Source organism: Myotis myotis, unplaced genomic scaffold (assembly GCF_014108235.1).
Source record: "Myotis myotis isolate mMyoMyo1 unplaced genomic scaffold, mMyoMyo1.p scaffold_m19_p_14, whole genome shotgun sequence".
Lineage (NCBI taxonomy): Eukaryota > Metazoa > Chordata > Mammalia > Chiroptera > Vespertilionidae > Myotis > Myotis myotis.
The window spans coordinates 37,165,021-37,191,855 of record NW_023416318.1 but is presented as its reverse complement, the minus strand read 5'-3'; the positions used below and the strand labels follow the sequence as shown (position 1 = coordinate 37,191,855).

Sequence of the window (26,835 nt, the reverse complement as noted above, 5' to 3'; positions counted from 1 at the left end):
CACACAAAAGCTTCCGAGGACTAGAAATTGGCAGAAATCATTCCAGGTTCAGAAAGGAGGCAGGCATGGATTGGCAAACTGCAGATTTGTGAACCTGACTTCCGTCAGGGGGAAGTTTTCCAGAATTGACTAAATAGATGATTTGGGATCACATACAAGAAGTCGACCACCAGGGGGCACCAAGCTTTCCTTAGACAGTTTCTAAATTAGTAATTTGTTGCTAATTACTTCTTCTACAAAATGGAAGATTGTAAGCTGAAAGCAGAAGCAATTAAGTATATAGAACTCCTGTGAAAGGAGGCTAAATAATTAAGGTAAACATGCCTGGAGGGGTTTTGAGGCATTTCTCATGTCCTGACCAGGCCATCGTTTTAATGGTTGATTTAGGTAAAGATATAGAAGCTATACTTATCAGATTTGTAGATGACATGAAACTGAAAGGGAATCAGGATCTCAAAACACCTTGTCAGTCTAAAGCAAGCATGTCAAATTCATGGCCTGTGGGCCACATGCCTCATTTATTTGGCTCATGTTAGCTTTTGAGTTTGACATGCTTGGTCTAAAGACATACAAGAGCCCTAACCAGTTTGGCTCAGTGGATAGAGCGTCAGCCTGCGGACTGAAGGGTCCCAGGTTCGATTCTGGTCAAGGGCACGTACCTTGGTTGCGGGCACATCCCCAGTAGGGAGTGTGCGGGAAGCAGCTGATCAATGTTTTTCTCTCATTGATGTTTCTTACTCTCTATCTCTCTCCCTTCCTCTTTGTAAAAAATCAATAAAATATATTTTAAAAAATAAAGAAATACAGGATACAATTGAATAGAGATAAATGAGCTGGGATCTATATATTTCACCTACCCTTGCCCCCAATCCAAAGATAGCCAATTTTTGTCACTTGAGGGTGTTATATTTGGGGCTTTGGCTAACATTTATTAGTTTCCCTGGCTTGTAGCAGTTTATAATTTTACAAAGCCATAAATTTGAACAGTGAAGGCCAGCTGGATGTGGACAAATCCCCAGCATCAACCACTTCCCTTGGCTTTTTTTTTTTTCTTTTCCCTTGGCCACTTCCCTTGTATCCCTGTGACAGTGAAACTGTTTCTCTCCAAAGCCAAATGTTTTATAAATCAGAATCCAGACAGCCACTTACTGGAATTCAAACACCTCGTGATGATTGGAGTAGATGACCTTTTTTGTGTGTTTGTTTTCTAAATATATTTTTATTGATTTCAGGGAGGAAGGGAGAAGAGAGAGCTAGAAACATCAATAATGAGAGAGAATCATTGATCAGCTGCCTCCTGCACGCCCCCTACTGTGGATCGAGCCCACAACCCGGCCATGTGCCCTCAACCGGAATCGAACCTGGGACCCTTCAGTCCCTAAGCCAGTGCTCTATCCACTGAGCCAAACTGGCTAGGGCAGAGTAGATGACCTTTAAGGTATTTTCCAATTCTAAGTTCCTAGGATCCTGTACCCTGGCTACAAGGCACTAATTTTAAGCCTGCACTTCCCTAGTGATTTCTTTCCTCCTCCATTATTTCCCCTCTTTCCTGTTACCATTGCAGTTATCTTAGCTGTTTCCCTCCTCCCACTTTCTTTGCTATTATTGCCCTATCCTCTCATTCCTATTTGTGGCATTCAAGAGTTTGAATCCTTATTTTAATTAATTCTCATCTTTGCTCCTGAGACAGAGAAAAGAGGCACCCAGAAATAAGGAATTGGGGAGAGTCAGGTGAAAACAAAAAAGGATCGGATAAAAACTAATAATTATGAGAATAGATCAATACTGTTTAATAAAACAAGTTTTTTTTTAAACAAAAAAGAGTAGCCAAAACACCTATAGTAATTTATGTATGACATGAAGTTTGCTATTACATGTGAAATTCAGAAATAAAATCGTTTCAGACTTCAGGTAACTAGTGCTCACCAGATAGAACTAAAGGAACACTTTTTGCTTATTTTTCTAGTTTGTATTCATTTGTTAAACACTAATTATCCTAGTGGGGTTCTGAAATCTCTTCACTATAAAACGGATTTTAAAATATGTATGTTATATATCCTAGCAGAAAATTCCTTTGATTTATGCAACTACAACAGATACATCTGAGGAAAGAAACAACAAAAGAAATGCCCAAATCTTACATGTCATTTATTAAAAGTCTATGTGAGTAACAAATTCATCATATAGCTCAGAAAGCCAATAGCTATACATTAAAAACTTCACACTGAAATACCAGTAGAAAAGGACACTCACCTTAACTTTATTCTTGAAGATGGACCCAGGTAGTTTGTCATAATGGAGATGAGTTGCCAAAATCCTTGGCGATGGAAACTGTTTCATTCTCTTAAAAATATACACAACAAGGTGAAAGTGTGTGCGTGCGCATGTGCGTGCGTGTTTGTGTGTGTGTGTGTGTGTGTGTGTTTATGTGTATAGTGAATCACTCCTAAACTTAGTGAGTGTCTGATAGTAGTTTTAAGCATCACTATTGCAGTGTCTTCTCTTCCTCCTCTTTTTTTTTTTTGTTTTTTTTTTTACATGTCTATTTCCTTTGTGCAGATGAGGAGTGGAGAATCATAAATGAATAAATAGTTAAAATCCTCCTTTTGAACTTCCTTGTTGGATACTGCCTATCATTTTTTTAAAAACATTTACGTTTTCTCACAATCATACCAAATATTTTGTTCAAAAATGCTCATAATCCGCAATCCACTCTTTGCCTGAATTCGTATCTCTTTTACATTCAATGGTATGGGTCCACGTGGTGACTGGGAGTCATAATACTTGATTTATAAAAATTGCACTTTTTAGTTTTATATGTACTTTTAGGTTCATTTACAATAATCCTCTCAGGTAGATATTGTAACCCTCCTTTTAGAGATTAACCATAGGCTTTGAGGTTTTGAAGAATCACACAGGTGGTAATTTTCAGATTAAGTGATAGAGTCCTTTTTCCACCATAAAGACATGTGAGAAATGGCAAAGTTCCTAAAAGGATTAGAAAAATATCCAAGGGGCAAATGGGAGGTAATTCTAACAAAACTAGATAAACATATAATAATATGTTCATGAAAATGTGATATAACCAAACAGTAAGCAATGTAAAGACTAGATATAACTATGTCTCATTTAAGAAAATATATGTATTTTAGAAAAGTTTTCTGTAAAGTGAATATCTTTTATGTGGAGTTCTATGCAAGTTGCATACAAAAATATTTTTGTTCTTACATATGATAAAATTACAAAAATACAAAAAAATGTTTTTAAAATTACCTGGAGGAAAAAAAAAATTCTGATAAGTTACAGATATTCAAAACCCAAATACCATACAGAGTTAAGACATTTTCCAGAAACCCTAGAGCTACAGCCATGTGTCTCACTCACCTTATAGAACATTTTTCATGTTAATTCAGATGCTCTGAAAAGACTCCCTTTTTACAGGGAAGCTTTCCCTCTTTTTTTTTTTTTTTTTATTTTTTATAAGCTGGCTATACTGTATAGACTAGGTTAACAACTCAAATCAGAAAACTTGGGTTCAAATCTTAGCCCTGCAATTTATTACCTCCTTGACCTTAAGCAAGTCTCTACACAGTGTTATCCTTTGTAATATGGTGATAAGGTTATTCTGTAATAAAATGAGATGATCCCTGAAAAGTGCTGGGGATATGGTAAACACACAATAACTTACAATAATTGTAAGTATTGTACGTTCTGAACTCAAAACTAAAAGATCCCCCAAACGGAAGAAATCTTTCTTTAATAATTTGCTATAAGTGTACAGGCTGTTTTATACTAACCTGATATTTTTCTGGGTCTCCACATTCAAGAATTGGGAATTCTGGATATTCATACTTTTTTTTAGAATCAGCAAATATTAATTCACTAATGATGTGAAGAATCCAATTTGAACCTCAAAGAAAAATCAGACAATCAAAGTTCACTAAAGAGGCTTGATATAGTAAAGGCATGTTACTTTAGCATATCCATCATAAAAAGTAAGATGAACCACCATTCCCTGATGTATACAGTTGGTTCTTCTGTGTTTAAAATAACCTAGGCTGTGGCAAGAAACTAAGGTTTGTGGAAAACAGTATTTACTTACATTAATATAAAATTCAACTTTTTTCTCTACATTAATATAAAATTCAACTTATTACTCAGATTTCTCCTTTAACATGAGACAGTATTTCTTTTCTAGTTATAACATGTTCATTATAGAAAAATTGTATGCTGTGGCAATGATTGCTTTTATATATCATATGTTATTTTATCTTACATTAATGAATATTTTCAATAGGAGTATATAACTTTGATTTTATAAAATCCCAGCATCAGTTAAGAGAAAGAAAAATGTTAAATGAGTGAGGTAGGCTTTAATAAACAGAGATAAAATTGCGGTTAAAAGAATCAAAAGTAGATGGTGTAAAATTAGATAATTTGGATTCTTAATGTCTTATTGTCCACCGATGAACGACCATTATAAAGCTGGGTTGAGAAACGGGAGGATTGATGCTTGGTCCTGAAAAAGAACCCGTTACATGGAAATCATTACCTAAATTATGGAAGTGGCCATGGTTTTTCTTCAGTCAAAAATCAGGATGAAAATCTCTACTACAGTCAGTGCTCCATGGCAACCAGACTTTCCTGCATTCGTGTTTCTGTTTCCGGCCCTTCTGTGCATCTCTCTCCTTCTACACCCACCAGCCATCACGTTCATTTCACACATACACCTCCTTCCTCAGATCCTGTGGTTTCCAAATCTAGCCATTTCAGTTATTGACTTGGCAACCTGTGCTCTGACCCCTCTTGGCCCGCTCCTCACTGATTTCTGGCTAGCTTCTTCCCACCTTGGCCTTGCACCCTGCCCTACCCACGCACTATGTCATGACAAAGTGAACATGAGCTTCTATTTACCACACTTTGGATAAGATGCCAGCAGGATGTCATCCCTTCTGGCTTCAAAGGTGTCCAAGGCTTGGAAGGTTTCTGAGGTGCACATGGTGACAGGGTAAGGAATCCCCTGATGGGTGAAAAACAAGCGAGAAAGTGCAGTTTCTTTAGATTTTTCCAAAGCTTCATCAATGTAGTCAATAAATTTTGACTTATCGGCCATGCTGGGTCCATGTGAATGAACCGGCGCTATAGGGGCAGTGATAGCTTTTAATAGAGCTGCTCAGGAGGTGGAATAAACGGCTCCTCCCATTCACATGAGAAGAAAGTCATTTAATTCTCATCCAACACCCCTCCCCCAGCCTTTTGACAAAAGGCAAACCCCAGGTGCAAAACAGCTGAGGATCAGAGAATATTAGACCAAGGGTTGATTATATTACCATTATAGGCAACTTCCACAATGAAGGTAAGAATGGAATCTGTTAATAGACAATAATACATATTAAATATCTAACAAGTAATTATTTAATTGAATCAGGTATACAGTTTTCTTATTAGCAAAAAGCAATTCGTGGAATGAAACCTGTCTTCCTCTCCCCCTCCTCTTCCTCTCCTGAACCTGAGACCCATCAGTCCGCAGGCCAATGCTCTATCCACTGAGCCAAACCAATCAAGGCTCTTCTCCTCTCTTCTTTCAACAGGGGATAAGGCAGAGAGTTTTGAATCCGTACCAAAAGGAGGGATAAAGAACTCTACTTGGAAACAGAGCAGTCCAAGTAAGACCCCAGAGGCTTGAAATAGTGTACAAGTTGGGGAATGATGATGTGTTCCAACCATAAGTCAGAGAAAGGATGGAAGGAGATGAAGTGGGAGAAAGGGCTCCCAGGCTGTCCTCACATGGAAGTCATTACAAAACCTCTCTTTCCCACACTCCCTCTTCACTCTTTCTCCCTTTCACCAGGTTCACCTATTTGCTTTAAAATAACCCATCAATTGAAAATTGAAAACAATTCAGGCCTTACTCAGGATTTTCACCTTTATCCTGAGAACAATAGGAAACCATTTGGCAGACTTAATTAAATGAGTGGTCAGAGCAGGTTTTCTTTTTAAGTTTATTCTCATTGCTGCATTGAGAATGGTCTGAGAAGGAATGGACAAGAAAGATTTGGACAGAGCAGTCAGGTGGTGATAGGTAAGAGAGAACATGGTGAACTGAAGTGGTGGTAGCAATAAGATAGAAGGAGTATTGGACAGGTGTGGAAAGTATTTCTAACGTAGAATTGATAGGTCTTGCTGATGGGTTGAATGATCTTTTACCCTCTCTGCATCCACCCCCTTGGGCATTTAACTTTGAAATGTCCTCTGCCTCTGTCTCTGGACTTGACCATGTGCCTGGCTTTGGGTAATAGAATGAAGCAGAAGTGCAAGTATGGTGCTTGCAAGTCTGTAACACTAGAGGCCTTGCTCTTTCTTGTGTTTCTGTCATCTCCATGAGGACATTCCTGAGGTAGCCTACTGGCATGGAACAGATATGTGGCAGAGACTTGAAGTGCCCAGTCAGCCCAGTTGAGACTCGTCTAGAATCTAGAAACTCATTAGTCAACAGAGCCAAATATCAACAGTGCAGGGTGGGGCTACTTCAAGAGAGACAGACCCAGGACCCCTGACTTCTAAGCCATGCCCCTCCCACTGGACCACACTGCCTCCTTCACAAGTATGAAGCTCCTGGGGTTCGAGACAGTGCTTGAGGGCAGAGCAACACTCTCAACAGGCTGAGAGCCGCCTGTGAGCCGCGTCAGGTTTGCTCATTCTTTGCCCTCTTGGTAGGCCAGGGCCAGAAGAGCACTGAAAGTCAAGCCAGGGCACTGTGCTGTGCAATGGCACCTCGCCGCAAAAGCACAGGTGGGCTTTCCGTTCAGAGGGACAGGCCCTCCCCATGGGATGCCAAGCACTGCACTCCATGCAAGCCAATGTAGACGAAGTGGCACAGGAGGAGGTGGGGGGCGGGGAGCGGGGAGCATCACAGCTGGGACCTTGAGATTATGGGGAACCTGAGAACCACACAGAGTTGGTAAAGGTGGAGGAACTAGTCAGGTGGCTCTGGGATGGGAATCAGCTAACCAATGAGGGTATAAAACCACTGTGTGCCTCTGGGTTTCGACTACCAGGAGAGGGGCAGTTAGCCTAGGAAGCAAGGAAGCTGTGCAATGTGCTACTTGGTGTGTCAAGGTTTCCTGATGCAAGCATAGTGGGATCTTATTGAAATACAACCTGCAAGAAAGGCCTAAATGCCGGAAGCCGGTCCATCCTTGCTGCTTGACACAGTCGCTGCAGGGAAGGAACATCTGCACAGCATATGTTTCAAGGGACCTGGCGTATATGGCATACTGTTCTTAATATGTTTGCTCACCTTCTTGGCACTATGTGTTTTAACCAAGGTCACCTCTCTGAGAAAGGTTGTTTCCCCAGGTAGGGATTTTTCCCTGGAGTTAGGGAGGGAATAAAACCCCTTAACTAAGTGCCAGGAGGGTAGTTAATCACTTTAACTACGAACAATCACGCTTAAGCTACATAATCTTTACTCCCTGGAATGGAGATAAGAAACTCCCTAACCTTTGGAATAGAAATTGACAGGATTAAAATCAACTGGTATAAATACAGATGTAACAAGACAATAAAACACAGAATTTGGCTGGAGATCCTGGACAGAACCTGGCTGGAGATCCTGGCTAGAGATCCTGGGTAGGCTGCTGATCAACTGAACGCTGTCTCCGTGTCATTCCTTCTTCGCCGACTCCGTCCACACCTTTGGGAACCCCTGGACCTGCTGGAGTTGAACCCCAACAATTGGCGCCTGAACAGGGACATGAACCCTGGACCTCTAAAGCCCTGGCTGGAGGAAGCAGTAATGAGTGCAGATCAGGGAGAAGCTTGCCTGGAGGAAGTGACTAAGGCTGCTTTGGCCACCCACTATGCCCCATGGGGTGGGCACCCTCAGCAGGAGCCTGGAGACAGTGGAAGAGCTGTGGAGGATGGCAGATCGGCCTGCCCTGACTGAGAGGCCAACAGTTCTCTTCCTGAAGCCTGGGAACTTTTAGATGATGATGAAGAACATGGTGGGGAAGAAGCAACCAGCATCCCTAAAGAGCAAGGAAGTGCCTATATAGGTGGCCAGCCTGCTCCCATGTCCCTCAGCCTTCTGAGAACCCTGCAAGGCCCTCCTGGGGAAGAGGAAACTGAGGAAGGAGGAGTTGCTGAAGATAAAGTGATGACATTCTTCTTTTTCCCTCCATCACACTGGGAGCACTGTCCAGGGAGGGAGGAGGAGGAGGATGGAGAAGCTGTAAATAAAGTTCCCACAACATCTACTTGCCCCTCGTCCCCAGGATCCAAGCCCAGTGCTTGGGTGTGTGCTGCAGGGGAAGGAGAGGCTGGAGCTAAGGAGGAAGAAAGAACAGAGAGTGAAGACACCGGGAAGACCTCCATTACCTCTTCATCTGCAGGCTCCCGCCCCAGCGCCTGGGAGTGTAATTCAGGGGAGGAATCTGAGGAAAAGGATGGAAAGGCTGAGAAAGAAGCCAACTCAGAGCCACACTCCTCAGTTCTAAGCCACAGGCCCCTGCTCAGGACCTGGCAGCACCAACCCAAGAAGATCACAGAGGAAGAGGAGGAGGACAACGCTTCAGGGGAAGCTGAGGGTCTGTCGGCCATCCCCACCACAAGTACCTTCTTGAGGGCCTGGGTGTGTTGCCCAGGAGAGGACACAGAGGAGGAAGATGAAGACAATGATTCAGGAGCATCTGAGGAGGAGGGAGAAGCTGAGGGTCCCTCTTCCATTCCCCCCACAAGTACCTTCTTGAGGGCCTGGGTGTACCGGCCAGGAGAGGACACAGAGGAGGAGAATGAGGATGAGAAAGATGGTTCCGAGATAGCTGGCTCGGACTCCAGTTCTTCCCTTCAGGCCCAGAGTGCCCTCCTCAGGAACTGGACATACCCACCTGGAAAGGACACAGAGGGAGTGGAGGCTGCTGAGGAATGGGGAGAAGCTGAGTCCTTCTGAGTGGCCATCTATCTACCAGGAGAGAAGCCACCACCTCCCTAGCCTCTTCCTCGGCTGCCCCTCCGCCTGCAAAGGCGGCTCAAGTCTGCAGGAACCCCCATCCAGCATCCGGACCCCGAGACTCCCCAAAAGGCCAGAAAGGTGCACTTCTCTGAGAAGGTCTCCATCCATTTCCTGATTGTCTGGGCTGGACCAGCCCAGGCTGCCCGAAGGAGCTCCTGGGAGCAGTGTGCCCGGGATCGAAGCCGCTTTGCCCGCCGAATTGCCCAGGCTGAGGAGAAACTGGGCCTCTGCCTCACCCCTGCAGCTCGGGCCAGGGCCTGGGCACGCCTCGGGAACCCTCCCTCTTCTCTGGCTGCCATACCCGCCACGACCCAGACCTTGCCCACATCCTGTGTCCAGGCCACACTCTTGAGCCACACTGTGGCCTCTCCCTCCCCTCTTTAGGTGTCCGTGTCTCCTGCCTTAGACCTCAGTGGGAGGTGTGGCTAGGATCCTGTGGTTTTTGTGTTATTCACTATTTATTTTTTTACCAGTTGGTTTAAGAAATAAAGTCTTTTGGTTTGTACTGAAAAAAAAAAAAAAATAGGAAGATTGTACTATCCTATCCCTCCCTAGTGGCCACTCTCATTATCAAAGGTAGACGACACAGTATCGAACTCTTTGGAAGGGAAGTTACTGAGATAATAATACCTTATAAAAGAGAACAATTAGACACACTATTACAATTTGAAGAAGAGTGGCAAATAGCTATAGGTAACTTCCCAGGACAATTTTAAATCATTTGCCAACATCACCTATATTGCAATTTCTCTCCCTACATCCGTTTATATTTCCTATTAAATGTTCAAAAGAACCATTATCACCTCCTGCCTCAAACAAACAAACCCAGAACTCTTACCTTCTGAGGAGAAATATTTTTATGACCACAAGGGAAATACATTTCCTGGGTTCTAGAAGACTTCATTTAATAACAGCATTTTGTCAAATGTACACAGCAATTGTGAGATGCCTTTCAATTTCAGAAATGTAAGCCTATAGGAACACATGCATCATAGAATGGTGGAAACTTTATGTCAACAGAAAGTATCTGACTGAGGCAGTGGTGGATGTGGGAGGGCAACTTTTAATCTCCATTTCTTAAAAAAATTATTTTATTGTTGAGAGTATTATAAATACGCTTATTTCTCCCCTTTTGCTCCCCTCCACCCATCTCCCATCCCACCCCAGACCTTCACCAGTCTATTGTCTGTATCCAATGCTTATAAATTCTTTAGCTAACTTCTTTTAATCTCTATTTTGAGAGGACAGAACTGACCAAAGAGAGTGCCTAGTTAGGAATAGGTGTCTGGGTTTTGTTATAGTTGTGATTAATTTTTTTGAAGTTTGTAAAAAAGGTAAAATTAGAATATGCGAGTGTTTTGCTGTGTTTTTAATTTCCAAACAGCACTCCCCCTTGAAGGTCTTATTACCTTACATAATAAGAGGATGCTATTCACTGAAGGTGGGAAGGGTGTGTATTTCAGAATTTCCTCCCTGAAAGGAAAAGGGGTAGGACTGGACTCCCTGCCAAGCTGCTTAGTGGGATTGTCCCCTCCGTTGTACAGAGCCTTTGTTTCCCTGGGAAAGATAGACTTTAAGATATTAATTCAAACTTTGTTATTGTCCTTTGCTTGCATCTTCGTGAGTAAAACATTAAAAAAAGACAATATGGCTGGATCCTGTTCTGACCTTAATGCCCGTAGTTATAGGAGGATTCAGGGCTGTTTTGATTTGGTAATAGGAGCTCTTATTCTCGTTAGTCTCCCTAGGCTCAGGGCAACCTGTCAACCTTACAATTCTCCACTCTAGTTGTACGGCATGCATGAGGGGAGGAAACAGTGGCAGGAATGATGGCAAAATAACCTAGGCTACATGATGCATTTGCACTGGCGTGCCTTTGAGTGCAAGGTGCCCCCAGGTCCTGTGAGATCCCAGCTTGCAGTTCGGCTCCCGGGTCCACTCAGGCCCAGGGTAAGTGGGGGTGGACCTCTCAGGCAGTGCTTCCTGACTTGGTTCCTGGCCCTGGTGGCAGTAGCAGAGGAGGTTTATTTAAAGCTCCTTACTTGAGATTAAAGAGAACATTTCTACTTACCTTCTTTTCTTTTAATTAATTTGTGTGTGTTTTTAGTCTGAGAGAGAGAGAGAGAGGGAACAGGTGACAAAAAAGTCGTTATCAGGTGTCCCTTCCCCACAATATTCCCTCCTCTCATTTTGATAATGTTTTCACCCTGTGGGACGAAAAGATGAAACCTTTACTATTCTTACCTAAAAGAAACGAAACAGAGGAAGTTAAAAAAAAAAAAAAACCAAGAAGAAAAAGAAGAAATTATAACACCAGGCAGGTGAGTGGGTGGGGAGAGTTGTTTTGCTGTCCACTACAATACTGCACATTACTGATAGGAACACGGTCCAGGCTTTGCGTTGCACCTGGTGCCTCAGTAGACCTTTATGTTCCATTTCTTTACCCGTCCCCTCATCCTCCTACAGGGTATTGTGGGCTATACTTCTCAAATCTTAATTTGCAGTAGAATTGTCTAGGGATCTGGCTAAAAAGCAGATTTTGAGCCGGTGGATCTGCTTTTCTAACAGGCTCCCAGGGGAAAGCCAGTACTGCTGATTCTTGGAGACCATCACACTTTGGGCTGAAGGGTGCGGAAGAATGAGCACAGGCTTTGGAGTTATCGGCCTTGGTTCAAATCCGAGTCCTGTCTTTATAGGCTGTGTGCTTGTGGGAGGGGTAGGCCTTTCCCCTTCCCTGTAAAATGAGATCTTCACAGCATGGGGTTGTTTTGACTGAAGTATGTAGGCCACAGTCGAGATAGGCTCCTAGCAAGAGGACAATAAATGCTAATTACGCCCTGGGGGCGGGGTCAACGCCGGGAGGGGCGGGGCTCTGTCAACTCTTGCGCACGCGCAGCCCCTAGTGCACGCGGCTCAGGTAAGACAGCGGGGCGGGGCACTAGTTCGGAGCTAGATTTGTGCTACCCAGAGCGGGAGTTCGGCAAGTCTGGGGGGGCCCTCGTTATGCTGAGGACACTGGGGTCATGCTGAGGACACTCGGGGCCATGTCTCCCCGCTCACGCCGCCGGACTGACCGAGTGTTTCCGGGTTGCTCGGCGACCTTGGCCCCAGGGCCGGGGCGGTGCAGGCCGGGCTGGAGTGCCCTGGGATCCCGGGGGCAGCCAGGGCGCACCGGGCAGCTGGGCAGACGGTGGGAGCAGGGGGCTCCGGTGGTGCGAGGCGGCGAGGGGCGGAGGATCGTGGGTAGCCAGCCTGAGGTCGCACGCGGGCGCCTCGCAGGCTGCTCGGCTTTTGCCGGTGGGAACCTGGAAAGACGTAGCTGAGAAATGTTGTTCAATATCTTATTCTAGACTTATTCCTGTCCTTGCTGCGGGACAGGGTGTTGCCTGGAGATACCGAGCCTGCAGATCTCCCGCTGTGGTGCAGATGAGGGGTCTTCGGATGCCACTTTGAGCCTTGTCTAAGCTTGTGTGCACTGAGCCCCGTGTGATGTTAACCCCGTGATCACAGCGCTGCTTCTCTCTGAGCCCATTGGAGGACCGATTTATTTGAAACGTCCCCCAACTTCCAACCTTTTCAAAAGCTTGTCTGCTCTTGTTTCTCCCCTGCAGGTTAGTAGCCTAACTTTGTTGTGCACAGTATGCCTTCTGTGGTCTTTATCTCACAGGCTTTACTTGCATTGTAAAACGTGCGTGTTTGTGTGTGTGTGTGTGTGTGTATATATATATATATATATATATATATATATATATATATATATATATATACACATTTTCAAGAAAGGTGAATGATTTATTATACAGTGTTATTTGGACTTTGTTGTTTGAACCCTTAACCTCACTCTCTTCAACAAAACGAAATGGCATTTTACTGGGATTCCTTATACTGCAAGTCTGGCTACAGGCAGGCTCTTTTGTTCTTTTCACCCCTTGAACATTAAAAGTAACCCCGAGAGCTCCCTGTACTGATGAGGGCTTATTTCCTCTCAGTAATGTACACAGCATTGTAGTGAAGAGCAAAACAACTCTTCTCACCCACTCACCTGCCTGATGGTTGTAAGTTCTTTTTTCTTTTCTTTCACTTCCCCTGCTTCTTTTGGGTAAGAATAGTAAAGTTTTAATCTTTTAGTCCCCAGGGATCATATTATCAAAATGAGAGAAGGAAATATTGGGGACGGGGGGGGGGGGGCACCTGATAATGATTTTAGTAGGATACTACAAAGGTAGGGTATTTAATTACCTCCCCACCCTCAGGTGTTGTGAAAAGGAATCAGGAATGAATGGAGTGAAGGCGTGACAGTGAGCTGAGCGGGGACTGCAGAGTATTAGAGAACATACCACCAGCACAGAGGGCAGAACCATGTGACAAAGAGCATGCTCAGGACAATACCAACATATTGAGATAATCACACTGTGGGAATGGAGTTATTTTTATTGAAGCGGCATTAAGTTTTAATATGCTCATTTAGTTCACATATATTTGTTAAACTTAGGATGGTCCGCACTTTGGAACCACTGGCAAAGAAGATCTTTAAAGGAGTTTTAGTAGCTGAATTTCTGGGTGTTGCTGGAGCATATGTTTTGTTTAATAAGATGGACACAAGCCAAGGTAATGATAATTCAGAAGTGAATGTTTTATAGAGGAGTATACAGTTTGCTAATGCATTTTAGGTGCTAAATGGCATTGTTAGAAAAACTGCTTCTTTAGATTCAGCGTCATTAGGCATTTTTACTATGGCACAAGGGGAAACTAGGTGTTAATTATTGTAAATGATTCTTAGCTTCCTCCTAAAAAATTGTTTGCAGCCTAGCTGGTTTGGTTCAGTGGATAGAGCATTGGTCTATGGCAGGGGTGGGCAAACTTTTTGACTCGAGGGCCACAATGGGTTCTTAAACTGGACCGGAGGGCCGGAACAAAAGCATGGATGGAGTGTTTGTGTGAACTAATATAAATTCAAAGTAAACATCATTACATAAAAGGGTACAGTCTTTTTTTTTTTTTAGTTTTATTCATTTCAAACGGGCCGGATCCGGCCCGCGGCCGTAGTTTGCCCACGGCTGGTCTATGGACTGAAGGGTCCCGGGTTTGATTTTGGTCACGGGCACATGCCTGGGTTGCAGGCTCAATCCCCAGTAGGGGGTGTGTAGGAGGCATTGATGTTTCTCTCCCCTTCCCTTTCTAAAGTCAATAAAAATATATTTAAAAAATTGTTTGCAGACTAGGGGATATGTTTCACACTTCCCTGGGTTTTCCTAGTGCAGGGGTGGGTAATAGAGCTAGTGTCCTTAGTCTGGCTTAGTTTGGGAGCACAGATGTAGCAAATGCACCTCACTATTTGGTAGACTGAGTAGCATAGCCAAATTGTCAAAGTAACCAGTTTCTTAGGCTTGCCGAGTTCTGCATCCACACTAGGCACTGAAACCCTTTCCCATGCCCTGGCTATTACTGAAAGTGCTTTGACCTATTGTGAGGTGAAATTTTATCTGAGAGCTAACAAACTTTTTTTTTTTCCCCCTAAGTATGTTTTTATTTTTTCAAACCGTGACCTCCTGGTTCATGGGTCGACACTCAACCATTGAGCCACATCGGCCAGGATCACAAACTTTCAAATTAGGAAGTGCTGCTTTCTCTTTTACTAAAGCAGGGAATAGCAATCCCCAGTGGTGGCCATCTTTGAAACCTGTCATTTGTTTTCTTAAAAAGCACTTCACCGGAACAGTTCCACGATGCTACTGGATATTCAGTCTCTATGCTTTTGTTGTTAATCCTCACTCAAGGATATTTTTTCCATTAATTTTTAGAGAGTGGAAAGGAGAGGGAGAGACAGAGAGAGAAACATCGACGTGAGAGAGACACATTGATTGGTTGCCTTCCACACTGGCCCGTATTGGGGCCCAGGGATTGAGCCTACAGCCAAGGTACATGCCCTTGACCAGAATCAAACCCAAGACTCTGCAGTCTCTGGGCCGATGCCCAAACCTGAGCAAAACTGGTTAGGGCAGTCTCTATGCTTTTAAACTATAAGTAAGGGTATATAAAAAACCATCCAAATAGTATTTAAAAGCAAATTAAAGTTTAAGATCAACTTTAAAAAATGGGTATTGTAGTCTTATTTCTAATTCCAAAACAAGGTAAAATTGCATCCATAAAAATAATTTATAAAGTTACATAACAGAATTATACATTAACATTGAAAATTTGCTTTTAAGCATCACTTCTAAGTAAATTACATCATATATATAGGTCAAAAATGTTAAAACTTCAAAATAACTATGGAAGGCTATATGCAAGTGCAGTTTAGACCCAAAAGGATAGTTTCTGGATTACCAGGACCTTAACAAAAATTTCTAATCTGTGGTATCCCTACTTTACATGCCTTAAGGTTAAAATATGGCTGCATATTTTAATATAATGAATCTCTAATCATGTCTAATTTTAAGATTTTTTTTCCCCATCAGATTTTAGGCAAACAATGAGCAAGAAATTTCCCTTCATCTTGGAAGGTATGTTTCAGGTATCCTGTTCATCTTATAGGTATTTATAACTTTTATCTTAAAAATAAAACTACAAAAATGTTTTCAGGTAACCTATATAAACTAAGTAATTTCTTTATGACCAATTAAGGGCAAAATAACTATTCTGTGATGTTAATTTAAAAAAATATTATTCATCCCTATTTTGGCTCCTTCTGAGAACAGAGTAGAGAAAATTCTCACCTAGAGTTATCTAGATGAGAGCAGTTAGTTCATGGGCTAGATTCTTAATTCTTCCAGTAGTTAAGAATGTAGACTATGGAATGAGACATACCTGAGGTGGTGATGGAATCAAACCTAGCTTAAAATTTAAAACCTATTTCAGGTTTGCTAACATCTTGGAGCTATTTCTTTCTCTGTCAAGTAGAGATGATCATACCACTTCACAAATTGTTGTAAGGATCAAATGAGGTAACATTATGTAATTAGCACAGTATTTGCCTAATAGTGCTCATTACAATTATTAGTACAGGTGCTAGAGCTTCTACATGCAAGAAGGGAAAGTTTATTTCTCAACTAGTAGCCCTGTGCACGAATCCGTGTGCCACTAGGTCACTGCTGCCCTCCTGTAGCTCCCCCCACCCCCCTTCCCCCTATAGCTTGCTGCCCTGCCTCCTCCTGTAGCTCTCCGCAGTCCCCTTGTACCTCACTGGCCCACCCTCCTGCTGATCTGTGATGGGATCTTGCCACACTTCATCATTACGCCTCAGGGCATAATGGCTAATTAGCATGTTCCTCTTATTATATAGAACTATAGGCCCAGTACACGAAATTCGTGCGGGGGGGTGGGGTCCCCTCAGCCCAGCCTGCACCCTCTCCAATCTGGGACCCCTTGGGGGATGTCCAACTGCTAGTTTAGGCCTGATCCTGAGGACATCCCTCTCACAATCCAGGACTGCTGGCTCCTAACTGCTCACCTGCCTGCCTCCTTGATCGCCCCTAGTGGCCCCCCTGCCAGCCTGATCACTCCTAACCACCTCTGCCTGCTGGCTTGGTCGCCCCCAACTGCCCCCCCTGCTGGCCTGGTCGCCCCACACAGCTTGCTGTTTGATCATTTGGTCATCCCTCACTAACCCCCTGCTGGCCTGGTTGCCCCATGCAGCCTGCTGTTCAGTCGTCTGGTCGTCACTCACTAACCCCCCTGCCAGCCTGGTCGCCCCACTCAGCCTGTTTAGTCATCCATTCGGCTGCGATGGCCCCTGGCTCTTTATATATATAGTGTTTAATTTAACATTTTTACATGATTTTATAAATGACAACTATTTTTTAATTTACAGTTTATTACAAATCCATTGAATATTCTGGAATGTATGGAGTGAGACAGCAAGATCAAGAAAAATGGTTGAACAACAAAAGTTAGGAGTAAGTACAATCTGAATTTATAATTTATTTAGAAAACACTCATTTTCTTTGCTTTTTAATTTTTTGAGGTGCTTTTGGCCTCTTCTTTTTGAAATTTTTCTTTTTCCTGATGATACTTTTCACGTCTCTGTTGTGTAGCCAGTCATCACGTTCAGCCTCCCACCTAAGCTGTTTGAGACCTTTGGGGGAGAAGAAAGATGAGCACACCCCACTGTAGACTTTTGGAGGCCCCACAGAACATCCTACTGAGTAACAGGAGCTTCTGGTCTGCCAGGGTCTACAGTTGTTTCCCAACCACAATGCAAATCCCCTGCTTATTTGTTACTTTCCTTCTATATTTAATGTCAAAGATTACCATTTTATTTATAAAAGGCCAGAACAGGAAAGGGACAAATGCTCTAAAGATTTTATTTCCCCTGAACCCTTTTTACTGGCAAAAAACAGAGGCTAGTAACTATGAATATCAGAAAAAATTAAAATGTCTAAAAACCATTTATAAAGTCACTTAGCAGAAAAATTCAAGTTACTTACTTGCATTATCTTTGTTAGCCATGGCATTCATGCCAATGTTGTCAAACTTGGATCCCATATTTTCATCCAATAGGTGGCCAAACTTAAAAAAAAGAAAGGGTGGGGTGGGGGAATACATTTATCAGAAAACTTAAAACAATGTTGAATAGCTAACTTCTCAAAGTAGTACATTACCCTTTACCTCTTCAGCAGATACAAATAGGTTGGAGTCACTGAGGTTTCTTTTCTTTTTTTTCCTGGGTCCTAAAAGAAGTATAAACCTAGATTATTAAATTGTAAATTCCAATGATGTTGGAAAAATAGAAATGTTTCAACACGACTTTGTTAAAAAAATTTATATTGGGGATAAAGTACAAAATTTTCAAACACCATTAGGTAGCTGGTACTTAGACAGAAATGTATTTAAGAGTTAGTATATACTACTTTTTAAAAAGTATCCTAATAGAATTGTTCAGTTGATTTTATGTCTTCTTGCCTTTCAGATTTGGCCACTGATCACAGTTTATCCTATTTCATTGTATCAAGCACGATTAAATTTCCAAAGTTGACATGGATAGATTTTGGAATATTTAAGGCAAAATGTAAATTCTAATTAAGCCAGAGGTTTTATTCTTTGGACTGTGAAGAAATTTATGGAAGGTATGTTTATTAATAATGTTATAAATCAAGTTTTATTTACACCGCTCAAAATAAAGTGGTTCTCCTTTAAAAAAAATACACCTATAATTCTGGATATATAAACTTTTCAAAATAGATAAAAAAGTAAAACATCGATTTTTAATACTACAATTTGCATCTTTGACAGCAATGTCTCTGGCACTACTAGAGTCACTTTTTTAAAAAAGCTGTACTAAGGAATAAAATTTGTCATAAAATTCAGCTGTTGTAAGTGTATAACTCAATACTTTTCAATTAATTTACAGAGTTGTTCAGCTGTTATCACAATGCAATTTTAGAATATTCCCATCAACTCCAAAAGATCCCTAGTGCCCATTTGTAGTAACATGATCCCTCCCATGAAGGCTTTGCCTTTTCTGGATCGATCGATCGATCTATCTAACCCTAATATGCAAATAGACTGAATGGTGGACCAACCAATCGCTATGATGTGTGCTGACCACCAGGGGGCGCATGTGGAACATGGCAGGCGTCCGCAGCAGGTGGGATGGTGGAGCAGGTGAGTGGGAGTGCCAGATCAAGGTGGGGCCCTGGTTGCTGTCATCAGGGCGAGCCTCTAGTGGTTACTAAAAATTCTTCGCTCCTGTGCGCTGCGGTCCCGCCAGGCACTCGCACCCACTGCCAGTGCCGGGGCTGCTGCTCACATCCACTGCTAGTGCCAACTCTGCTCTTACCTGCTGCTGGCCCTGATCATGCCTGAGGGCTTCTCCACCGCGCCTTGCTCGGTGGTTGGGGCAGTAGCCCCTCGTACCTGCTGCTGGCGCAGGCCCCAATCGCTCTGTGCTGTCAGTGGGTGCAAGTGCGGCCGGCACTGTCAGCACGTGGGAGTGGCAGGAACGGGGCTGCCGGCAGAGGGGCCGGGCCGAGGCGTGAGAGGCTGGGCGGGGGCGTGGAGGATGGACAGAGACCCAGCCCTGTGCCCACCACAGCCTCGTGGCCCACAGTTCCTTTCAAGGCGCATGAGTTCATACATTGGGCCCCTAGTTTTATGTAAGTGGTTTTCTGTATCTGGCTTCTTTCCTTTTATCATAAGTTTTGAAGCTCATCCATATTACAGCATGTACCACCACTCCATTCCATTTTACTGCTGAATAATATTCCATTACATGGCTATACCATATTTTACTATCTAATCATTAGACAATAGACATTGGGCTGTTTCCACTTTTTGGCTATTATGAATAATGCCACTATGAACAATTGTGTACAAGTCTTTATGTGAATATACCAGAGCCACTTTTGATAAAGTAGTTTCTAGAGCATTTCATCTTAATTTTTATCAAAGTGAAATGTATGTTATATTATTTAAGAATTGTTCACAATACTAATATTGAATATTTTATCTTAGGCTAAAATGCTCATTAGCATAGGATTAGGAAAGTTTTGTTTATCATTCATCTTATAGGTACAGAGCTATAACTTCAATTAGTAAACACATCTGCTGCAAGGTTTGATTATCCTTAAGAATATCCAACATTTGTAAATTAAGGTAGAGCCCTCAGGATCAATTAATAAGTCTGAAATTCCTTTGCTTCTTGTTTTGTTTTAATCAATTCTACTATGTACACTTTAATCGGCATCCAAAACTATTAAGATTTTAGATTGTCTCAGACTATTGTCTTCTGAGAACAGTACTGATCATTAAAAAAAGAAGGTTACTAGCCCTGACCAGTTTGGCTCAGTGGATAGAGCGTCGGCCTGCGGACTGAAGGGCCCCAGGTTCGATTCTGGTCAAGGGCATGTACCTTGGTTGTGGGCACATCCCCAGTAGGGGGTGTGCAGTAGGCAACTGATCATGTTCCTTGGTTTTGGGCACATCCCCAAGTAGGGGATGTGCAGGAGGCTGATCGATGTTTCTCTCTCATGCATGTTTCTCTCTATCCCTCTCCCTTCCTCTCTGTAAAAAAATCAATAAAATATATTTTAAAAATATAAATAAGGTTACTGAGAGAGTATTTTTTTAATGACAGGCTCAGTAGGACTTGTTTTAAAGCAACATTTATTTCCTGTGAGATGATTTTGAGGAAAACTTTGCCTTGTATTTGAGCATTTGCTACTATTAACACGTGACCTTACAGCACTCAGTTGAAAACAAAGTGTGGAAGATATTAAAATTTAAATATGTACCAGGTAAACCAAGCTAATTAACAGGACTGATTGTTAGCAGTATTTGAAAGAGCTGATAGAAATTTTGTAGGCATAAAAAATCTGAGACTACTACCAATATATAGTTTTTACTACTTTTTATACTTATTGTCAAAATATTTAATGTCAAAGTTTTAAGTATTTCTTAATTTTAATAAAATATTGTCAAGTGTTTTTAACTTTGCAAATCTATTTTTATTCATCAGTACTAGTAAGCAGAAGCTAGAGAGGCAAAGCATGAAAAAAAGCACAAGTCTGTGTTTTCTTTTTTAAGATTTTTAGTTGACCTTTAGAGCAAGAGGAAGTGAAAGGGAGAGAAATATGGATGAGAGAGTAAAACATCAATCAGCTGCCTCCTACCAGGCATCGAGCCGGCCCTGACCAGAAATCAAAATGGCAACCTTTTGGTGCAACCAACTGAGCCACACCAGCCAGGGCACTGTGTACTTATCCACAGAATTATAGGATAAAATATTTATTGTATAATTGCTGTCTATATTTTTATCAAAAACTTAAGGCTGTCACCTGATAATAGTACTTTTTTCTTTTATTAGTACAAGTGCTACTTTAAAATAACGTTATGATATACTTGAAAGAATTCCTCTGTTTTATATAAGATATTTGTGAGGTTAGAATTATTTTGACATGGCAGCAAGATGGCAGATCTCAAAAAAGGAAAATAAAATTAATAAAGAGCATGGATTTTCAGAAGGGTCAAATGGCAAAGAATAAGATTTAGTTGAGAAAAAGCAAAAGGTATCTATGGAAAACCAGGGCTTACATATAATTGAATGGTTTAAACAGAAATGATCTAGAGATATTTAGATGTAAGAGGAAAGAATTCAGGAAGAAAAAAAATAATTAAAGCTGTATGTGGGAAATAACAATTTTCACATAAAACTGTTACTATCCATTATAACAACAAATTGTACTAACCAGCAATTTAGAAAAGTTAATTTCCCAAAAGAATAATGAATAATAACTTTCATTTGCACACTGCTTAGGTTTCAAAGGGATTAAATACATTTTCTTACCTTGAAATGATTCAGCAAAGTCAAAATCATTTGCACTTTTCCTCTTGCTTTTATTAGAATTGACTTTGGAGCTGACTTCATCATTAAGGTCTGTTACCAAAAAATGTGCCATTAAGTAATTTAAAAGCAATAGGACTGCTATAGGGTTATGCTAAATGATAAATATTTATTACCTTTTAGAAAACACTAATTACTAGGTATTTTAACATTAAAAAGAGCAACTGGTGATTTGGGGGGGGCGGTGGAAGAGGGATAAATCGTGTTGGAAAAAATAAAATTTTAAAAAGGAAGCAACACAACAGCTCAACAGGTATATCACAGATATGCTGAGGAAGAAAGGAAGATCTAGTTTGTTTCTGTCTTCAATTTTTAAAATGCTTACCTTGACTGCCCTCACTCTCATCATCCAACACATCCATGAATGTTCCTCCATCTTCATCAATTTCAGTAAATTCTTCATTCATACTTCCTAAAGAAACTTCATCATCATCTAAGTTATCAAAGTCATCATCACTATCTTCTGAATCTTCATCTTCTGGCTCACCCTTCGCTCCTTTTGTTTTCTTTTTCATATTGCTGAAGAAAAACAACAACTTGTAATGTAAAAGGACGGTTTTCTAAAACATGGCTTGGTGCCTACCAGAGGTATTAGGCTATTAACAGGCTTAAAGGAGAATTACAGAAGGCTTGGAGCCTTTATTTAATATATTAATATGCATTATAAAAGGTCCAGAATGAAAGCACTGGATCCATTTCCCAAGTTTATTAATACCTCTACTGTTCTGAGGGACCATTGGGAAATGCTGAGAAAACAGTTAAAAAAATATTGAAGAAATGTATTTTACCCAGCAAAATCAAGATCATCCTTTCCAGAGGTGAAACAGTTATCATCTTCAAATGTATCTGCCAGATAACAACATATAAAGTGTGAGATATAACAAAGAACAACAAAGTCGACATGTCCTATTTCTGAATCAATTAACAGTCATGATTTTTCTGTTTATGACAAAAACCAAAACAAACCTGTGAATATTCTGGCCTTACTTAAATTCCTCAACTAAAATGGGTTCCAGTTAATTTCAGCTTCTTTCTACAGTTTTATAAAAAGGTAAATATCAAATAAATATTTAGCAACTACTGTCCTTTTTACTCTATTAGAACTATTTAAGTGAACTCAATGTAAGCCCTTCTAATTTCCCATGTTTCCTGTTTCAGTCTAAATTTTACTTAAAATTTTCTAGCTCTATGGAGTATGAAGATAAAATAGATTAAGTAGCAGACTGTTGCTACCAATAATGCAAGGAGGTTAACAACAGTAAAAATGGGTTCTCTTCTATAGATTTGGCCTTAAGAATGAGTATGTTCAGGTAAATATACTTTTTTTCCTCCACAAATTGTCAAAGAACAATCACATATTTTTCTGCAGCAAATGTGGGTGAATTACCATATCTCCCCAAAATGTTTTAATCCTCCATTGTGATTTGCATGGTATTCTTAGTTAAATAAATTTTTTAAACTAAGATCACTTCTACGACTAATACTCCATGGTAATATAAGTAAATAGTAATAAATTACTTAACAAATTACCAATCATCTTTTCAAATTCCTCATCATCCACATCTTCTATACTTTCTTCATCTGCATCCCGTTTTTGTTTCTCTTTAACAACAGCAACTTTTTTATAATACCTAAAATAAAATTAATATTATATCTTTAATAATTTTACTAAAGGGGCCCACTTTATTATAATCAAAGTACCTATGGGCCAGTCACCAAAACAAGTGTAAAGGCTGTTAACTCAGTTGGACATAAATGACTAAAATTTGTATTTATTATAGAAAAAAGTTTTGAATTTTACAAAAACAATTGGAAACCTCCAAAATGTGAAGTATAAATTACAAATATTTAGATTAAGTTCTTCATAGAAACACCTCAACGCATCTTAATTGAATGGCATATGTAAAAAGTTGTTTCAGGGTCAACCTTAATAATAAAAGTATTAGAATATTATAATAAACTAGAGGCCCGGTGCACAAAAATGTGTGCACTTGGGGGGGGGAGGAGGGAGGGTCCCTCAGCCCGGCCTGTGCCCTCTCGCAGTCTGGGACCCCTCGGGAGATAACGACCTGCTGGTTTAGGCCTGCTTTCAGGTGGCAGAGGGCAGGCGCAATTCCTAGGTGCAGACCCTGCTTGGGCTCAGAGCAGGGCCGATTGGGGAGTTGGGGCGCCTCCCCCTGTCATGCACAGAGCAGGGCAGATCGGGAGGTTGTGATGCCACCCCCAGTCACGCTCAGGGTAGGGCCGATTGGGGGGTTGGGGCGCCGCCCCATCACACTCAAGGCAGGGTCGATGGGGAGATTGCGGTGCCACCCCCTGTCACGCACAGGGCAGGGCCAATCAGGGGGGTTGGGGCTCCATACCCTGTCACACATAGAGCAGGGCCCATTAGGGGGTTGGGGAGCTCCCCCGTCACTCACAGAGTAGGGCCGATAGGGGAGTTGGGGCACCGCCCCGTCACACACAGAGCCACAGGGCAATCAGGGGGTTTGGGCGCTGCCCCCTGTCACGCTGATCCCGGTGCTGGGAGGCATATTACCCTTTTACTATATAGGATAGAGGCCTGGTGCATGGGTGGGGGCCGGCTGGTTTGCCCTGAAGGGTGTCCTGGATCAGGGTGGGGGTCCCCATTGGGGTGCCTGGACAGTCTGGGTGAGGGGATGATGGCTGTTTGCAGCTGGTCACACACCCTTCAGGGTGGGGGTCCCCAGTGGGGTGCCTGGCCAGTCTGGGTGAGGGGCTGAGGGCTGTTTTCAGACTGGAGGGTGACTGAAGCTCCCAACCGTTCCTTTTATTCTTTTTTTTTTTTTTATTCTGGGCCAGCTTTAGCTTTGGCTCCAGCTCTGAGGCTTCGGCTGCTGAAAGCAGGTATCTGGTTTGTTTGCGTTCTATAATCGAAACACTGTTTCAACTCCAGCTCTGAGATCCCGGCTGGCTGAAAGCAGGTTTCTGGGGTTTTGTTTAGCTTCTATATTTGTAATAATGTTTCAAACTGCAAGCTCAGAGGCCGGCAGCAGCAGGCGGGGAATGTTTGTTTCCTCCATCACTTAAGCAAGCAAGCCTCATGTTTGCTTCAAGCTGCCTGGCTGCCGGCCGCCATCTTGGCTGGCAGTTAATTTGCATATCGCCCTGATTAGCCAATGGGAAGGGTAGCAGAGGTACGGCTAATTACCATGTTTCTCTTTTATTAGATAGGATGTGGCTGACCTCTATTCACAATATTTTATCAGTTAGACCTATTGTCATCATGAGGTACAGCAAAACTTAGCATTTTGCAGATGGGGTCATATGCTCAAAATTCTTTACATAAAATGTTTTTAAAAAACAAATCAAATCAAGCTGAATTATCCAACCAGATAATAGTTCCTTTACTACTGCAAGGCGCGCGCGTGTGCGTGTGCGTGTGCGTGTGAGTGTGTATGTGTAAAAGCCTAAGCAACTGTTAGGACCGGTTGCTATGATGCAAACTGACCACCAGGGGGCAGACACTCAACACAGGAGCTGCCCCTGGTGGTCAGTGCGCTCCCACAGTACTGCTCAGCCAGAAGCCGGGCTAAGGGCTGGCTAACACAGCTGCAGCAGTGGAAACCTCTCCAGCCTCTGCAGCAGTGCTACTGAGCAGTGGCAGTGGCAGGTGCAGTGGGGCCAGGATGAACAGCAGTGGTGCAGCACCCAGCCCTGGCTTGGGCTCCTCCTTGACCACCTGCCGCTTCGAGCACTGCTACATCCCCCAAGGAGTCCCTGATTGCGAGAGGGCCCATGCCAGGCTGAGGGACCCCACAAATCCATGCACCGGGCCTCTAGTATGCATATAATGACCTTCGATATTTCCAAGGTTGGCCTATGTTAACAAAGCATTTTACGAAATCTAAACATTTAAATTTAAGTTCCCCAAATGAAACTATATTAAGTATATTACCTATAAAAAAACACTTCATCCACTGGTATTTGGCTTTCTTCTTTTGCAAGGAACTCCTTACTGTTCACTAGAAAAATTCAGTTAAAAATTTTAATTTATTAAAGTAATCCTTTTTATGTTATTTAAACTCTTAAGACTAAATACAGCAGACCCACAATCATAATGTCTCAAAATGTTAAGGAAGGTGGGCAAAAGGGATCCTAGAGTGCAAAAAACAATCTCTGGAAAAGTCTGTGTGGAGGGGACCCAACATTTGAAACTGATGACCAGCTAGAATGAAAAGTTGGCAGTACTTAGCCCATAGTACATCACAGTGAAAGGACAGGGTCTCTCCTTGTCCTCAAATTGCATCTCAGGTCTGAATTTCAAGAGACATAAAAACTCAGAGTTCTTTCAATAATCTCTTTAAACTTGCCATTTTCATCTCAGAAAAATGACAATGCCTGCCATTCTGGGAATAGGAAGCAAAGACAAACATAGAATTCTCCATGATTTTACTTAACACTGAGGAAAACTAGAAAGATTAAGGAACTACAAGGATGTTAGTTTTCCCTCTTCAGAATAAAAATTTATGACTCCTCTTAAATTAAAGGGAATTAGGCTTCTAATTCTAACCCTATTAAGTTTGGGCAAGTCTTTTCATACCTCTGGACCTCTGAGATAAGTCAGTTGGAAATGATTTATTAGGTGTATTTTTCTACCTTAGCCTTTGGACAAAAAGGAGTTGGGATCTGGTATGCAAACAAATGACAACTCTGAATAGAAAAACAAAGAATCAGATCCTAAGATGGATCCACTAAGTTAACATGATGCTCTATGACAGAACTCTGTGTGGGGTTTTCTGCTAGCCCATATTAGAGACTTAAGGTGATCTGAACTGTAAAAGATAATAATTATTTATATATATATGGGGGTAACACTGATAAAGCTACAGATGATACCAAAATGTAAAAATATTGATAATTCTTAAAGGTGGATGATGGTCTTTGGGGGCTGGGGAGTTGATCATATTATTTATTTATTTACTTTGGATATGTTTGAAATTTTGTGTAATAAAGTTAAAAAATAAAAGGCCAAGACACAGTAGACTTAAGAATGCCTATACCTTCTTGGGAACAAAAGATGGATAATGTCTCTGGTTCTTAGGTTTTATTCTGATAAAGTGGAGCAAAGAATAACACAATTTATTCGTTATTGACTTGTACTATCATATAAGTTTCAACTGTTCAGGCTTTTATAAATTATTAAAAAGTATTTTATAAATACTTACCAGCAAGACTACGAATATCCTTTATAAAGTGTTTTCTTCTTGGTTGCATCACAACACTATCTGTGTTTTCTGAAATGTAAAATCAAGATGGTATAACGTAAAACCTAGGTAGTTATGTGCTCATATTTATTAAATATCAAAAGTAAAAACTGAATAATTCATCAAATAGAAGCATACCTTTGCCTTTATGTGGCTTTGGATTTCGGTATACAAATCGATCCAAGAATCTCATCAGTGTGAAATCCTGCAGTGGGTCCCCTGAATACTGAATATAATTTCCCTGAAAGGTGGGG

At 41.7% G+C, this 26,835-nt stretch overlaps 3 protein-coding genes across 6 annotated transcripts in view; 1 reads left to right on the top strand and 2 right to left on the bottom strand.

Annotated features, from left to right (window-relative positions):
- The window catches only part of SULT6B1 (sulfotransferase family 6B member 1), a 12,206-nt gene extending 7,093 nt beyond the window's left edge, over positions 1-5,113 (bottom strand). Inside the window, exons 1-3 of the mRNA XM_036334845.1 lie at positions 4,915-5,113; positions 3,798-3,910; positions 2,254-2,343 (exon numbers count right to left, since the gene is read on the bottom strand). Of these exons, the coding sequence (XP_036190738.1) occupies positions 2,254-2,343; positions 3,798-3,910; positions 4,915-5,113 (402 nt within the window). The remainder of the gene's footprint in view (positions 1-2,253; positions 2,344-3,797; positions 3,911-4,914) is intronic.
- CEBPZOS (CEBPZ opposite strand) overlaps positions 1-18,318 on the top strand; it is a 27,925-nt gene extending 9,607 nt beyond the window's left edge. The window contains 4 exon segments of the mRNA XM_036334847.1: positions 13,506-13,621; positions 15,472-15,516; positions 16,824-16,908; positions 17,922-18,318. Of these exon segments, the coding sequence (XP_036190740.1) occupies positions 13,506-13,621; positions 15,472-15,516; positions 16,824-16,906 (244 nt within the window). The 3' untranslated portion in view covers positions 16,907-16,908; positions 17,922-18,318.
- Positions 16,807-26,835, bottom strand: part of CEBPZ (CCAAT enhancer binding protein zeta) — a 27,821-nt gene continuing 17,792 nt past the window's right edge. The window contains exons 7-16 of one of the 4 annotated variants that reach the window (XM_036334833.1): positions 26,720-26,822; positions 26,543-26,611; positions 25,273-25,339; positions 22,884-22,984; positions 22,142-22,199; positions 21,679-21,872; positions 21,297-21,386; positions 17,621-17,682; positions 17,440-17,521; positions 16,807-17,087 (exon numbers count right to left, since the gene is read on the bottom strand). In XM_036334833.1, the coding sequence (XP_036190726.1) occupies positions 16,948-17,087; positions 17,440-17,521; positions 17,621-17,682; positions 21,297-21,386; positions 21,679-21,872; positions 22,142-22,199; positions 22,884-22,984; positions 25,273-25,339; positions 26,543-26,611; positions 26,720-26,822 (966 nt within the window). In that variant the 3' untranslated portion in view covers positions 16,807-16,947. Of the gene's footprint in view, positions 17,088-17,439; positions 17,522-17,620; positions 17,683-19,963; positions 21,074-21,296; positions 21,387-21,678; positions 21,873-22,141; positions 22,200-22,319; positions 22,387-22,883; positions 22,985-25,272; positions 25,340-26,542; positions 26,612-26,719; positions 26,823-26,835 lie in introns of those variants that run through there. The other 3 variants (XM_036334834.1, XM_036334835.1, XR_004971880.1) reach the window with 3 other exon arrangements.